The 15365-nt window shown below is 45.0% G+C and overlaps 1 protein-coding gene across 6 annotated transcripts in view; it reads left to right on the forward strand.

Annotated features, from left to right (window-relative positions):
• LOC141176359 (ABC-type organic anion transporter ABCA8-like) overlaps window positions 1-15365 on the forward strand; it is a 218629-nt gene that overhangs the window by 167388 nt on the left and 35876 nt on the right. For all 6 annotated transcript variants that reach the window (XM_073660306.1, XM_073660307.1, XM_073660304.1 and 3 more), the window contains 3 exons: window positions 1859-2029; window positions 6725-6844; window positions 8145-8258. In XM_073660306.1, coding sequence (XP_073516407.1) covers window positions 1859-2029; window positions 6725-6844; window positions 8145-8258 — 405 coding nt within the window. The remainder of the gene's footprint in view (window positions 1-1858; window positions 2030-6724; window positions 6845-8144; window positions 8259-15365) is intronic.

A 15365-nucleotide genomic window follows, 5' to 3' on the forward strand; every position in this document is an offset into this window, starting at 1 on the left:
TTCTTACAAGGGTTAAGGCTAGTGCAAGGGCTAGGGTAAGAGTTCATACAAGGGTTAAGGCTAGTGCAAGGTCTAGGGTAAGAGTTCTTACAAGGGTTAAGGCTAGTACAAGGTCTAGGGTAAGAGTTCATACAAGGGTTAAGGCTAGTACAAGGTCTAGGGTAAGAGTTCATACAAGGGTTAAGGCTAGTACAAGGTCTAGGGTAAGAGTTCATACAAGGGTTAAGGCTAGTACAAGGTCTAGGGTAAGAGTTCATACAAGGGTTAAGGCTAGTACAAGGTCTAGGGTAAGAGTTCTTACAAGGGTTAAGGCTAGTGCAAGGGCTAGGGTAAGAGTTCATACAAGGGTTAAGGCTAGTACAAGGTCTAGGGTAAGAGTTCATACAAGGGTTAAGGCTAGTACAAGGTCTAGGGTAAGAGTTCATACAAGGGTTAAGGCTAGTGCAAGGGCTAGGGTAAGCGTTCATACAAGGGTTAAGGCTAGTGCAAGGTCTAGGGTAAGAGTTCTTACAAGGGTTAAGGCTAGTGCAAGGGCTAGGGTAAGAGTTCATACAAGGGTTAAGGCTAGTGCAAGGTCTAGGGTAAGAGTTCATACAAGGGTTAAGGCTAGTACAAGGTCTAGGGTAAGAGTTCATACAAGGGTTAAGGCTAGTACAAGGTCTAGGGTAAGAGTTCATACAAGGGTTAAGGCTAGTGCAAGGGCTAGGGTAAGAGTTCATACAAGGGTTAAGGCTAGTGCAAGGTCTAGGGTAAGAGTTCTTACAAGGGTTAAGGCTAGTGCAAGGGCTAGGGTAAGCGTTCATACAAGGGTTAAGGCTAGTGCAAGGTCTAGGGTAAGAGTTCTTACAAGGGTTAAGGCTAGTGCAAGGGCTAGGGTAAGCATTCATGCAAGGGTTAAGGCTAGTACAAGGTCTAGGGTAAGAGTTCATACAAGGGTTAAGGCTAGTGCAAGGGCTAGGGTAAGCGTTCATACAAGGGTTAAGGCTAGTGCAAGGTCTAGGGTAAGAGTTCTTACAAGGGTTAAGGCTAGTGCAAGGTCTAGGGTAAGAGTTCATACAAGGGTTAAGGCTAGTACAAGGGCTAGGGTAAGAGTTCTTACAAGGGTTAAGGCTAGTACAAGGTCTAGGGTAAGAGTTCTTACAAGGGTTAAGGCTAGTGCAAGGGCTAGGGTAAGCATTCATGCAAGGGTTAAGGCTAGTACAAGGTCTAGGGTAAGAGTTCATACAAGGGTTAAGGCTAGTGCAAGGTCTAGGGTAAGAGTTCTTACAAGGGTTAAGGCTAGTACAAGGTCTAGGGTAAGAGTTTATACAAGGGTTAAGGCTAGTGCAAGGTCTAGGGTAAGCGTTCATACAAGGGTTAAGGCTAGTACAAGGGCTAGGGTAAGAGTTCATACAAGAGCTAGGTTTGGGACTTGTATAAAGGATAGGGTTAGGACTATGGTTAGGGTTAGCGTTTATACAAGGGTTAGGGTTAAGACTATGGTTAAGGCTAGTACAAGAGTTAGGGTTATAGGGTTATAATAAAGTGTAACCTTTTTATTTTTGACAAAGGACAAAATATAATTCCATCAGTATTTTCTTATAGTACAATATATGTGCTTGGGGAATAAGGGGCTCAATACCGGAGTGAAGGAAGGGGCTCGGAGTCATTACTGTCTATTGGTTTGGGCATTGGCCCCCGCACCACGCCTGTGGCTGACCGCCATGCCCCGGGTGTAGCAATGTACCCAGTCCATCGGAATGTGCTCTCCTTACCGGGGGGCTTATACGAGTATACTCACACTCCGTGTAGATGGTCAATGGTCGTCCTTCTGTCCAGCACTCAGAGCAGATTGGTAAAACCCATCATCTTCTTCCAGATCAAGGCTCGGTCTCAGCTGCGGATCTCCGGCCTCTTCCCGTCTGCGTACTGGTGCGGACAGGCCTTGCTGGACATCGCCCTCTACTGGCTGCTGCTCCTCCTGATAGTGGCCATATTGTTTGCATTCAACTACAGAATCCCGTTTTCCTTCGGGCTAGTGGCACTGACGGTAACTCTCCATCACTCTGTAGTGTCACCCGACTGGATGTAACAGCAGCTGCATCACTTCTCACCCAAAGGAAACTTATCTGGCGCATACCAATTGTTTTACCATAAAGTACCTATTCTGACGTCAATTGTCCTCTGCTGACACGTCCTGTCCTCTGCTGACATCGATTGTGCTCTGCTGACACGTCCTGTCCTCTGCTGACACGTCCTGTCCTCTGCTGACACGTCCTGTCCTCTGCTGACATCGATTGTCCTCTGCTGACACGTCCTGTCCTCTGCTGACATCGATTGTGCTCTGCTGACACGTCCTGTCCTCTGCTGACATCGATTGTGCTCTGCTGACACGTCCTGTCCTCTGCTGACACGTCCTGTCCTCTGCTGACACGTCCTGTCCTCTGCTGACATCGATTGTGCTCTGCTGACACGTCCTGTCCTCTGCTGACATCGATTGTACTCTGCTGACACGTCCTGTCCTCTGCTGACATCGATTGTACTCTGCTGACACGTCCTGTCCTCTGCTGACATCGATTGTACTCTGCTGACACGTCCTGTCCTCTGCTGACATGTCCTGTCCTCTGCTGACACGTCCTGTCCTCTGCTGACATCGATTGTACTCTGCTGACACGTCCTGTCCTCTGCTGACACGTCCTGTCCTCTGCTGACATCGATTGTACTCTGCTGACACGTCCTGTCCTCTGCTGACACGTCCGGTCCTCTGCTGACATCGATTGTCCTTTGCTGACACTTCCTGTCCTCTGCTGACATCGATTGTACTCTGCTGACACGTCCTGTCCTCTGCTGACATGTCCTGTCCTCTGCTGACACGTCCTGTCCTCTGTTGACATCGATTGTACTCTGCTGACACGTCCTGTCCTCTGCTGATATCGATTGTACTCTGCTGACACGTCCTGTCCTCTGCTGACATCGATTGTACTCTGCTGACACGTCCTGTCCTCTGCTGACACGTCCTGTCCTCTGCTGACACCTTCTGTCCTGAGCTCACACATCCTATCTTCTGCTGACACCTCCTGTCCTCTGCTGACACCTTCTGTCCTGAGCTCACATGTCCTATCTTCTGCTGACACTTACTATCTTCTGCTGACACCTCCTGTCCTCTGCTGACACCTTCTGTCCTGAGCTCACACATCCTATCTTCTGCTGACACCTCCTGTCCTGAGCTCACACCTCCTATCTTCTGCTGACACTTCCTATCTTCTGCTGACACCTCCTGTCCTCCGCTGACACCTCCTATCTTTTTCTCACACCTCCTGTCCTGAGCTCACACCTCCTATCTTCTGCTGACACCTCCTATCCTGAGCTCACACCTCCTATCTTCTGCTGACACCTTCTGTCCTCTGCTGACACCTTCTGTCCTGAGCTCACACATCCTATCTTCTGCTGACACCTCCTGTCCTCTGCTGACACCTTCTGTCCTGAGTTCACACCTCCTATCTTCTACTGACACCTCCTGTCCTCTGCTGACACATTCTGTCCTGAGCTCATACATCCTATCTTTTGCTGACACCTCCTGTCCTCTGCTGACACCTCCTATCTTTTTCTCACACCTCCTGTCCTGAGCTCACACCTCCTATATTCTGCTGACACTCCCTATCTTCTGCTGACACCTCCTGTCCTCTGCTGACACCTTCTGTCCTGAGCTCACACCTCCTATCTTCTGCTGACACCTCCTGTCATCTGCTGACACCTTCTGTCCTGAGCTCCCACATCCTTTCTTCTGCTGACACCTCCTGTCCTCTGCTGACACATTCTGTCCTGAGCTCATACATCCTATCTTTTGCTGACACCTCCTGTCCTCTGCTGACACCTCCTATCTTTTTCTCACACCTCCTGTCCTGAGCTCACACCTCCTATCTTCTGCTGACACTCCCTATCTTCTGCTGACACCTCCTGTCCTGAGCTCACACCTCCTATCTTCTGCTGACACCTCCTGTTCTCTGCTGACACCTTCTGTCCTGAGCTCACACATCCTATCTTCTGCTGACACCTCCTGTCCTCTGCTGACACATTCTGTCCTGAGCTCATACATCCTATCTTTTGCTGACACCTCCTGTCCTCTGCTGACACCTCCTATCTTTTTCTCACACCTCCTGTCCTGAGCTCACACCTCCTATCTTCTGCTGACACTCCCTATCTTCTGCTGACACCTCCTGTCCTCTGCTGACACCTTCTGTCCTGAGCTCACACCTCCTATCTTCTGCTGACACCTCCTGTCATCTGCTGACACCTTCTGTCCTGAGCTCACACATCCTTTCTTCTGCTGACACCTCCTGTTCTCTGCTGACACCTTCTGTCCTGAGCTCACACATCCTATCTTCTGCTGACACCTCCTGTCCTCTGCTGACATCTCCTGTCCTGAGCTCACACCTCCTGTCCTCTGCTGACACCTCCTATCTTTTTCTCACACCTCCTGTCCTGAGCTCCCACCTCCTATCTTCTGCTGACACCTCCTGCCCTCTGCTGACACCTTCTGTCCTGAGCTCACACCTCCTATCTTCTGCTGACACTTCCTATCTTCTGCTGACACCTACTGTTCTCTGCTGACACCTGTTCTCTGCTGACACCTCCTATCTTCTGCTGACACCACCTATCTTCTGCTGACACCTCCTGTCCTCTGCTGACACCTTATGTTCTCTGTTGACACCTCCTGTTCTCTGCTGACACTTCCTATCTTCTGCTGAGGTATCCTATCTTCTGCTGACACATCCTGTCCTCTGCTGACACCTCCTATCTTTTTCTCACACCTCCTGTCCTAAGCTCACACCTCCTATCTTCTGCTGACACTTCCTATCTTCTGCTGACACCTCCTGTCCTCTGCTGACACCTTCTGTCCTGAGCTCACACATCCTATCTTCTGCTGACACCTCCTGTCCTGAGCTCACACCTCCTATCTTCTGCTGACACCTCCTGTCCTCTGCTGACACCTTCTGTCCTGAGCTCACACATCCTATCTTCTGCTGACACCTCCTGTCCTCTGCTGACACCTTCTGTCCTGAGCTCACACGTCTTATCTTCTGCTGACACTTACTATCTTCTGCTGACACCTCCTGTCCTCTGCTGACACCTTCTGTCCTGAGCTCACGCATCCTATCTTCTGCTGACACCTCCTGTCCTGAGCTCACACCTCCTATCTTCTGCTGACACTTCCTATCTTCTGCAGACACCTCCTGTCCTCTGCTGACATCTCCTGTCCTGAGCTCACACCTCCTATCTTCTGCTGACACTTCCTATCTTCTGCTGACACCTCCTGTCCTCTGTGACACCTCCTATCTTTTTCTCACACCTCCTGTCCTGAGCTCACACCTCCTATCTTCTGCTGACACCTCCTATCCTGAGCTCACACCTCCTATCTTCTGCTGACACCTCCTGTCCTCTGCTGACACCTTCTGTCCTGAGCTCACACATCCTATCTTCTGCTGACACCTCCTGTCCTCTGCTGACAACTTCTGTCCTGAGTTCACACCTCCTATCTTCTGCTGACACCTCCTGTCCTCTGCTGACACCTTCTGTCCTGAGCTCACACATCTTATCTTTTGCTGACACCTCCTGTCCTCTGCTGACACCTCCTATCTTTTTCTCACACCTCCTGTCCTGAGCTCACACCTCCTATCTTCTGCTGACACTTCCTATCTTCTGCTGACACCTCCTGTCCTCTGCTGACACCTTCTGTCCTGAGCTCACACCTCCTATCTTCTGCTGACACCTGCTGTCCTCTGCTGACACCTTCTGTCCTGAGCTCACACATCCTTTCTTCTGCTGACACCTCCTGTCCTCTGCTGACACCTTCTGTCCTGAGCTCACACATCCTATCTTCTGCTGACACCTCCTGTCCTCTGCTGACATCTCCTGTCCTGAGCTCACACCTCCTGTCCTCTGCTGACACCTCCTATCTTTTTCTCACACCTCCTGTCCTGAGCTCCCACCTCCTATCTTCTGCTGACACCTCCTGTCCTCTGCTGACACCTTCTGTCCTGAGCTCACACATCCTATTTTCTGCTGACACCTCCTGTCCTCTGCTGACACCTTCTGTCCTGAGCTCACACATCCTATCTTCTGCTGACACCTCCTGTCCTCTGCTGACATCTCCTGTCCTGAGCTCACACCTCCTGTCCTCTGCTGACACCTCCTATCTTTTTCTCACACCTCCTGTCCTGAGCTCCCACCTCCTATCTTCTGCTGACACCTCCTATCCTGAGCTCACACCTCCTATCTTCTGCTGACACCTCCTGTCCTCTGCTGACACCTTCTGTCCTGAGCTCACACATCCTATCTTATGCTGACACCTCCTGTCCTCTGCTGACACCTTCTGTCCTGAGCTCACACATCCTATCTTCTGCTGACACCTCCTGTCCTCTGCTGACACCTCCTATCTTTTTCTCACACCTCCTGTCCTGAGCTCACACCTCCTATCTTCTGATGACACTTCCTATATTCTGCTGACACCTCCTGTCCTCTGCTGACACCTTCTGTCCTGAGCTCACACCTCCTATCTTCTGCTGACACCTCCTGTCCTCTGCTGACACCTTCTGTCCTGAGCTCACACCTCCTATCTTCTGCTGACACCTCCTGTCCTCTGCTGACACCTTCTGTCCTGAGCTCACACATCCTATCTTCTGCTGACACCTGCTGTCCTCTTCTCCTGAACTTGTCTCTGCCTGTACACCCTCTTGTCTTGCAGATCCTGGACCTCCTCTTCTTTGGTGCGGACATGGTTCTTTTTGTCTATGTAATCGCCTTCATTTTTAGAAAAGGAAAAGTTCATCCAGATCGGTGGTCCTTCCTCTTCATCATACTGGGGGTAAGAGACATCCTACAGTGTCCTGTAGGGTCCATGCACAGGTTTGTGGTATATGGCAAGAGCATTTGGGATATACAGCCAGAGCGTTTACCTCTCTGGAGATGCCATCCATAGAGATATTACTCAGTTAACTCCTCCTGGACTGCCGGAAGTGATGACCTGTGTCAAAGGTCACAGCTGGGGGGTCGCGCAGATCCACCCACTGTTAATTTTTTGTCACGAACAGCCCTTCGCTGCCCCCTATCATCAGGATAATTATGCAATCGATCGATTAACAGAGGAGGCCGCGGCTGTTTTCAATACTAGGCCGGTTATTGGGGAACTCACAGTGAACGTATTGTGTTATTATATAATGTCCCGCCATGTGTTAGTGCAACTAAGAGGGAAAAGGGAAAGGGAGACCAGACACTAGGGAAAGGGGGAAGTGGAGACCTTCTAGTCTGGTCTAGCGTCACCCTGTCTCAACTATCGTCCCTATATTGCCTCCTCAGCAATCGCCGCATGCGGGCCTCGCCCTACTCTCCCTGGCGTAAGGCTACGGCTAGGGAAGGGAGGAGATGAGCACTAGTCAACCTCCACTAAACTCTATGGACAACGAGGGTGGACAAAACAGGGGAAGTGGCTTAGCTTTAGGTGAACTCCAAATAAGCACACGGCCTCAAGCTCCAGAAAGGACGAAATACTGCTCCTGCTAAGCTTCACAAGTAGAAGTATAACCGGCCACTCCCTCTCAGGCACACCAGGTATATATATACCCAGGCCAGGAGCTCATTAGCAAGAGAGAGGTAGCCGCTCGGTCCTAAATACAGCCTCTTATCTAAGAAACTGTCTGTAATGCCAAACGTAGAGATCTCCTGCAACCCACTGCAGGGCGACTGTCTGTCACCTCTGACAAACCCGTGACATATAACCAATTCATTGTCCAGGGACGTGAAACCATGCTTGTCGATCGCCATTTTATCACGTTTTGGAAAATATGACTTTCCTATCTATTATGTCGACGCAGCTCATTAAAAACCTCACTTCATAATTTCTATAAAGGCTTCTCCTTCTCATCTCTTTCTGTTGTAAATCTGCCCTTCTCCACATTCCAGTGCATTGAAGCTGGTTGACATAGATCTGTTAGCCGTTAGGAGTTTCCTTAATTACTTGTTTCCAAAGGAGGGGGCCAGCTGCATAGGAGGTGACTGGTTAGAGTGCAAGCTCTGTTTCTCTCTTCTTTGGAGATGTATAAGGATTTTAATACTTTCCGTATGACAAGCTGTGATTCTGTCAGTTACTCGCTGCTTTCTTCTTGCAGTTAACATTCAATTCATTGTTGTCTGCATTATTTCTGGCTGATTTGAATGGAGTATATATCCTCTGCCTCTTCATAATGCCGCCCGGGAACATGGCCACATTACTAATGTATCTGGTAAGAGCATTATATAACTGTATCTGACCTCTATATAACAGTGTCTAACCTCTATATAACAGTATCTGACCTCTATATAACAGTGTCTGACCTCTATATAACAGTGTCTGACCTCTATATAACAGTGTCTGACCTCTATATAACAGTGTCTGACCTCTATATAACTGTATCTGACCTCTATATAACAGTGTCTAACCTCTATATAACAGTATCTGACCTCTATATAACAGTGTCTGACCTCTATATAACAGTGTCTGACCTCTATATAACAGTATCTGACCTCTATATAACAGTGTCTGACCTCTATATAACAGTGTCTGACCTCTATATAACAGTATCTGACCTCTATATAACAGTGTCTGACCTCTATATAACAGTGTCTAACCTCTATATAACAGTATCTGACCTCTATATAACAGTGTCTGACCTCTATATAACAGTGTCTGACCTCTATATAACAGTGTCTGACCTCTATATAACAGTGTCTGACCTCTATATAACAGTATCTGACCTCTATATAACAGTGTCTGACCTCTATATAACTGTATCTGACCTCTATATAACAGTATCTGACCTGTATATAACAGTGTCTGACCTGTATATAACAGTGTCTGACCTCTATATAACAGTGTCTGACCTCTGTATAACAGTGTCTGACCTCTATATAACAGTGTCTGACCTCTATATAACAGTGTCTGACCTCTATATAACAGTGTCTGACCTCTATATAACAGTGTCTGACCTCTATATAACAGTGTCTGACCTCTATATAACAGTGTCTGACCTCTATATAACAGTGTCTGACCTCTATATAACAGTATCTGACCTCTATATAACAGTGTCTGACCTCTATATAACAGTATCTGACCTCTATATAACAGTGTCTGACCTCTATATAACAGTGTCTGACCTCTATATAACAGTGTCTGACCTCTATATAACAGTATCTGATCTCTATATAACAGTGTCTGACCTCTATATAACTGTATCTGACCTCTATATAACAGTATCTGACCTCTATATAACAGTGTCTGACCTCTATATAACAGTGTCTGACCTCTATATAACAGTGTCTGACCTCTATATAACAGTATCTGATCTCTATATAACAGTGTCTGACCTCTATATAACTGTATCTGACCTCTATATAACAGTGTCTAACCTCTATATAACAGTATCTGACCTCTATATAACAGTGTCTGACCTCTATATAACTGTATCTGACCTCTATATAACAGTGTCTGACCTCTATATAACTGTATCTGACCTCTATATAACAGTGTCTAACCTCTATATAACAGTGTCTGACCTCTATATAACTGTATCTGACCTCTATATAACAGTGTCTAACCTCTATATAACAGTATCTGACCTCTATATAACAGTGTCTGTCCTCTATATAACAGTGTCTGATCTCTATATAACAGTGTCTGACCTCTATATAACAGTGTCTGACCTCTATATAACAGTGTCTGACCTCTATATAACAGTGTCTGACCTCTATATAACAGTGTCTGACCTCTATATAACTGTATCTGACCTCTATATAACAGTGTCTAACCTCTATATAACAGTATCTGACCTCTATATAACAGTGTCTGACCTCTATATAACTGTATCTGACCTCTATATAACAGTGTCTGACCTCTATATAACTGTATCTGACCTCTATATAACAGTGTCTAACCTCTATATAACAGTGTCTGACCTCTATATAACAGTATCTGACCTCTATATAACAGTGTCTGACCTCTATATAACAGTGTCTGACCTCTATATAACAGTATCTGACCTCTATATAACAGTGTCTGACCTCTACATAACAGTGTCTAACCTCTATATAACAGTATCTGACCTCTATATAACAGTGTCTGACCTCTATATAACAGTGTCTGACCTCTATATAACAGTGTCTGACCTCTATATAACAGTGTCTGACCTCTATATAACTGTATCTGACCTCTATATAACAGTATCTGACCTGTAAATAACAGTGTCTGACCTGTATATAACAGTGTCTGACCTCTATATAACAGTGTCTGACCTCTATATAACAGTGTCTGACCTCTGTATAACAGTGTCTGACCTCTATATAACAGTGTCTGACCTCTATATAACAGTGTCTGACCTCTATATAACAGTGTCTGACCTCTATATAACAGTGTCTGACCTCTATATAACAGTGTCTAACCTCTATATAACAGTGTCTGACCTCTATATAACAGTGTCTGACCTCTATATAACAGTGTCTGACCTCTATATAACAGTATCTGATCTCTATATAACAGTGTCTGACCTCTATATAACTGTATCTGACCTCTATATAACAGTGTCTAACCTCTATATAACAGTATCTGACCTCTATATAACAGTGTCTGACCTCTATATAACTGTATCTGACCTCTATATAACAGTGTCTGACCTCTATATAACTGTATCTGACCTCTATATAACAGTGTCTAACCTCTATATAACAGTGTCTGACCTCTATATAACTGTATCTGACCTCTATATAACAGTGTCTAACCTCTATATAACAGTATCTGACCTCTATATAACAGTGTCTGTCCTCTATATAACAGTGTCTGATCTCTATATAACAGTGTCTGACCTCTATATAACTGTATCTGACCTCTATATAACAGTATCTGATCTCTATATAACAGTGTCTGACCTCTATATAACAGTGTCTGACCTCTGTATAACAGTGTCTGACCTCTATATAACAGTGTCTGACCTCTGTATAACAGTGTCTGACCTCTATATAACAGAGTCTGACCTCTATATAACAGAGTCTGACCTCTATATAACAGTGTCTGACCTCTATATAACAGTGTCTGACCTCTGTATAACTGTATCTGACCTCTATATAACAGTGTCTGACCTCTATATAACAGTGTCTGACCTCTATATAACTGTATCTGACCTCTATATAACAGTGTCTAACCTCTATATAACAGTATCTGACCTCTATATAACAGTGTCTGACCTCTATATAACAGTGTCTGATCTCTATATAAGTGTCTGACCTCTATATAACTGTATCTGACCTCTATATAACAGTATCTGATCTCTATATAACAGTGTCTGACCTCTATATAACTGTATCTGACCTCTATATAACAGTGTCTGACCTCTATATAACAGTGTCTGACCTCTATATAACTGTATCTGACCTCTATATGACAGTGTCTAACCTCTATATAACAGTATCTGACCTCTATATAACAGTGTCTGACCTCTATATAACAGTGTCTGATCTCTATATAACAGTGTCTGACCTCTATATAACTGTATCTGACCTCTATATAACAGTATCTGATCTCTATATAACAGTATCTGACCTCTATATAACAGTATCTGACCTCTATATAACAGTATCTGATCTCTATATAACAGTGTCTGACCTCTGTATAACTGTATCTGACCTCTATATAACAGTGTCTGACCTCTATATAACATTGTCTGACCTCTATATAACAGTATCTGACCTCTATATAACAGTGTCTGACCTCTATATAACAGTGTCTGACCTCTATATAACAGTTTCTGACCTCTATATAACAGTATCTGACCTCTATATAACAGTGTCTGACCTCTGTATAACTGTATCTGACCTCTATATAACAGTGTCTGACCTCTATATAACAGTGTCTGACCTCTATATAACAGTGTCTGACCTCTGTATAACTGTATCTGACCTCTATATAACAGTGTCTGACCTCTGTATAACTGTATCTGACCTCTATATAACAGTGTCTGACCTCTATATAACAGTGTCTAACCTCTATATAACAGTGTCTGACCTCTGTATAACTGTATCTGACCTCTATATAACAGTGTCTGACCTCTATATAACAGTGTCTGACCTCTATATAACAGTATCTGACCTCTATATAACAGTGTCTGACCTCTATATAACAGTGTCTGACCTCTATATAACAGTTTCTGACCTCTATATAACAGTATCTGACCTCTATATAACTGTATCTGACCTCTATATAACAGTGTCTGACCTCTGTATAACTGTATCTGACCTCTATATAACAGTGTCTGACCTCTATGTAACAGTGTCTGACCTCTGTATAACTGTATCTGACCTCTATATAACAGTGTCTGACTTCTATATAACAGTATCTGACCTCTATATAACAGTGTCTGACCTCTATATAACTGTATCTGACCTCTATATAACAGTGTCTGACCTCTATATAAGTGTCTGACCTCTGTATAACAGTATCTGACCTCTATATAACAGTGTCTGACCTCTATATAACAGTGTCTGACCTCTGTGTAACAGTGTCTGACCTCTGTATAACAGTGTCTGACCTCTGTATAACTGTATCTGACCTCTATATAACAGAGTCTGACCTCTATATAACAGTATCTGATCTCTATATAACAGTGTCTGACCTCTATATAACAGTGTCTGACCTCTGTATAACAGTTTCTGACCTCTATATAACAGAATCTGACCTCTATATAACAGTGTCTGACCTCTATATAACAGTGTGTGACCTCTGTATAACAGTGTCTGACCTCTGTATAACAGTATCTGACCTCTATATAACCGTGTCTGACCTCTATATAACAGTGTCTGACCTCTATATAAGTGTCTGACCTCTATATAACAGTGTCTGACCTCTATATAACAGTGTCTGACCTCTGTATAACAGTATCTGACCTCTATATAACAGTGTCTGACCTCTATATAACAGTGTCTGACCTCTGTATAACAGTGTCTGACCTCTGTATAACTGTATCTGACCTCTATATAACAGAATCTGACCTCTGTATAACCGCACCTGACCTCTATATAACAGTATCTGACCTTTGTATAACAGTGTCTGACCTCTGTATAACAGTGTCTGACCTCTATATAACAGTATCTGACCTCTATATAACAGTGTCTGACCTCTATATAACAGTGTCTGACCTCTGTATAACAGTATCTGACCTCTATATAACAGTGTCTGACCTCTATATAACAGTATCTGATCTCTATATAACAGTGTCTGACCTCTGTATAACAGTGTCTGACCTCTGTATAACAGTATCTGACCTCTATATAACAGTGTCTGACCTCTATATAACAGTTCCTGACCTCTGTATAACAGTATCTGACCTCTATATAACAGAATCTGACCTCTATATAACAGTGTCTGACCTCTATATAACAGTGTCTGACCTCTGTATAACAGTGTCTGACCTCTATATAACAGTGTCTGACCTCTGTATAACAGTGTCTGACCTCTATATAACAGTGTCTGACCTCTGTATAACAGTGTCTGACCTCTATATAACAGTGTCTGACCTCTGTATAACAGTGTCTGACCTCTGTATAACAGTATCTGACCTCTATATAACAGTGTCTGACCTCTGTATAACAGTGTCTGACCTCTATATAACAGTGTCTGACCTCTGTATAACAGTGCCTGATCTGTGTGTAGTTGGGGTGAGAGTAGATGATTGAGAGGTTCCCTAACCATGATCAGATTATTGTCAGGAGACCCCCGGTTATTGTCAGGAGATCTCCGGTTATTGTCAGGAGACTCTTGGTTGTTGTCAGGAGAACCCCCGGTTATTGTCAGGAGACCCCCGGTTATTATCAGGAGACTCTTGGTTGTTGTCAGGAGACCCCCAGTTATTATCAGGAGACTCTTGGTTGTTGTCAGGAGACCCCCGGTTATTGTCAGGAGACCCCCATTTCTTGTCAGGAGACCCTCGGTTATTGTCAGGAGACCCCCGGTTATTATCAGGAGACTCTTGGTTGTTGTCAGGAGACCCCCGGTTATTATCAGGAGACTTCCGGTTATTGTCAGTAGACCCCCAGCTATTGTCAGGAGATCCCGGTTATTGTAAGGAGACCCCCATTTATTGTCAGGAGACCCCTGGTTATTGTCAGGAGACCCCCGGTTATTTTCAGAAGATTCTTGGTTATTGTCAGGAGACCCCCGGTTATTATCTGGAGACTCTTGGTTTTTGTCAGCAGACCCCCGGTTATTGTCAGGAGACCCCCAGTTATTGTCAGGAGACCTCCGGTTATTGTCAGGAGACCCCCAGCTATTGTCAGGAGATCCCGGTTATTGTAAGGAGACCCCCATTTCTTGTCAGGAGACCCCCATTTCTTGTCAGGAGACCCCCGGTTATTATCAGGAGACCCCCGGTTATTATCAGGAGACTATTGGTTATTGTCAGGAGACCCCCGGTTATTATCAGGAGACTATTGGTTGTTGTCAGGAGACCCCCGGTTATTATCAGGAGACTATTGGTTGTTGTCAGGAGACCCCTGGTTATTATCAGGAGACTTCCGGTTATTGTCAGGAGACCCCCGGTTATTATCAGGAGACTATTGGTTATTATCAGGAGACTTCCGGTTATTATCAGGAGACTATTGGTTATTGTCAGGAGACCCCCGGTTATTATCAGGAGACTATTGGTTATTGTCAGGAGACCCCCGGTTATTATCAGGAGACTATTGGTTGTTGTCAGGAGACCCCCGGTTATTATCAGGAGACTATTGGTTGTTGTCAGGAGACCCCCGGTTATTATCAGGAGACTATTGGTTATTGTCAGGAGACCCCCGGTTATTATCAGGAGACTATTGGTTGTTGTCAGGAGACCCCCGGTTATTATCAGGAGACTATTGGTTGTTGTCAGGAGACCCCCGGTTATTATCAGGAGACTATTGGTTATTGTCAGGAGACCCCCGGTTATTATCAGGAGACTATTGGTTGTTGTCAGGAGACCCCCGGTTATTATCAGGAGACTATTGGTTATTGTCAGGAGACCCCCGGTTATTATCAGGAGACTATTGGTTGTTGTCAGGAGACCCCCGGTTATTATCAGGAGACTATTGGTTATTGTCAGGAGACCCCCGGTTATTATCAGGAGACTATTGGTTGTTGTCAGGAGACCCCCGGTTATTATCAGGAGACTATTGGTTGTTGTCAGGAGACCCCCGGTTATTATCAGGAGACTATTGGTTATTGTCAGGAGACCCCCGGTTATTATCAGGAGACTATTGGTTGTTGTCAGGAGACCCCCGGTTATTATCAGGAGACTATTGGTTATTGTCAGGAGACCCCCGGTTATTATCAGGAGACT

The sequence above is a fragment of the Phyllobates terribilis genome, unplaced genomic scaffold (genome assembly GCF_046119375.1).
Source record: "Phyllobates terribilis strain yellow unplaced genomic scaffold, ASM4611937v1 Scaffold_25__1_contigs__length_18738178, whole genome shotgun sequence".
Lineage (NCBI taxonomy): Eukaryota > Metazoa > Chordata > Amphibia > Anura > Dendrobatidae > Phyllobates > Phyllobates terribilis.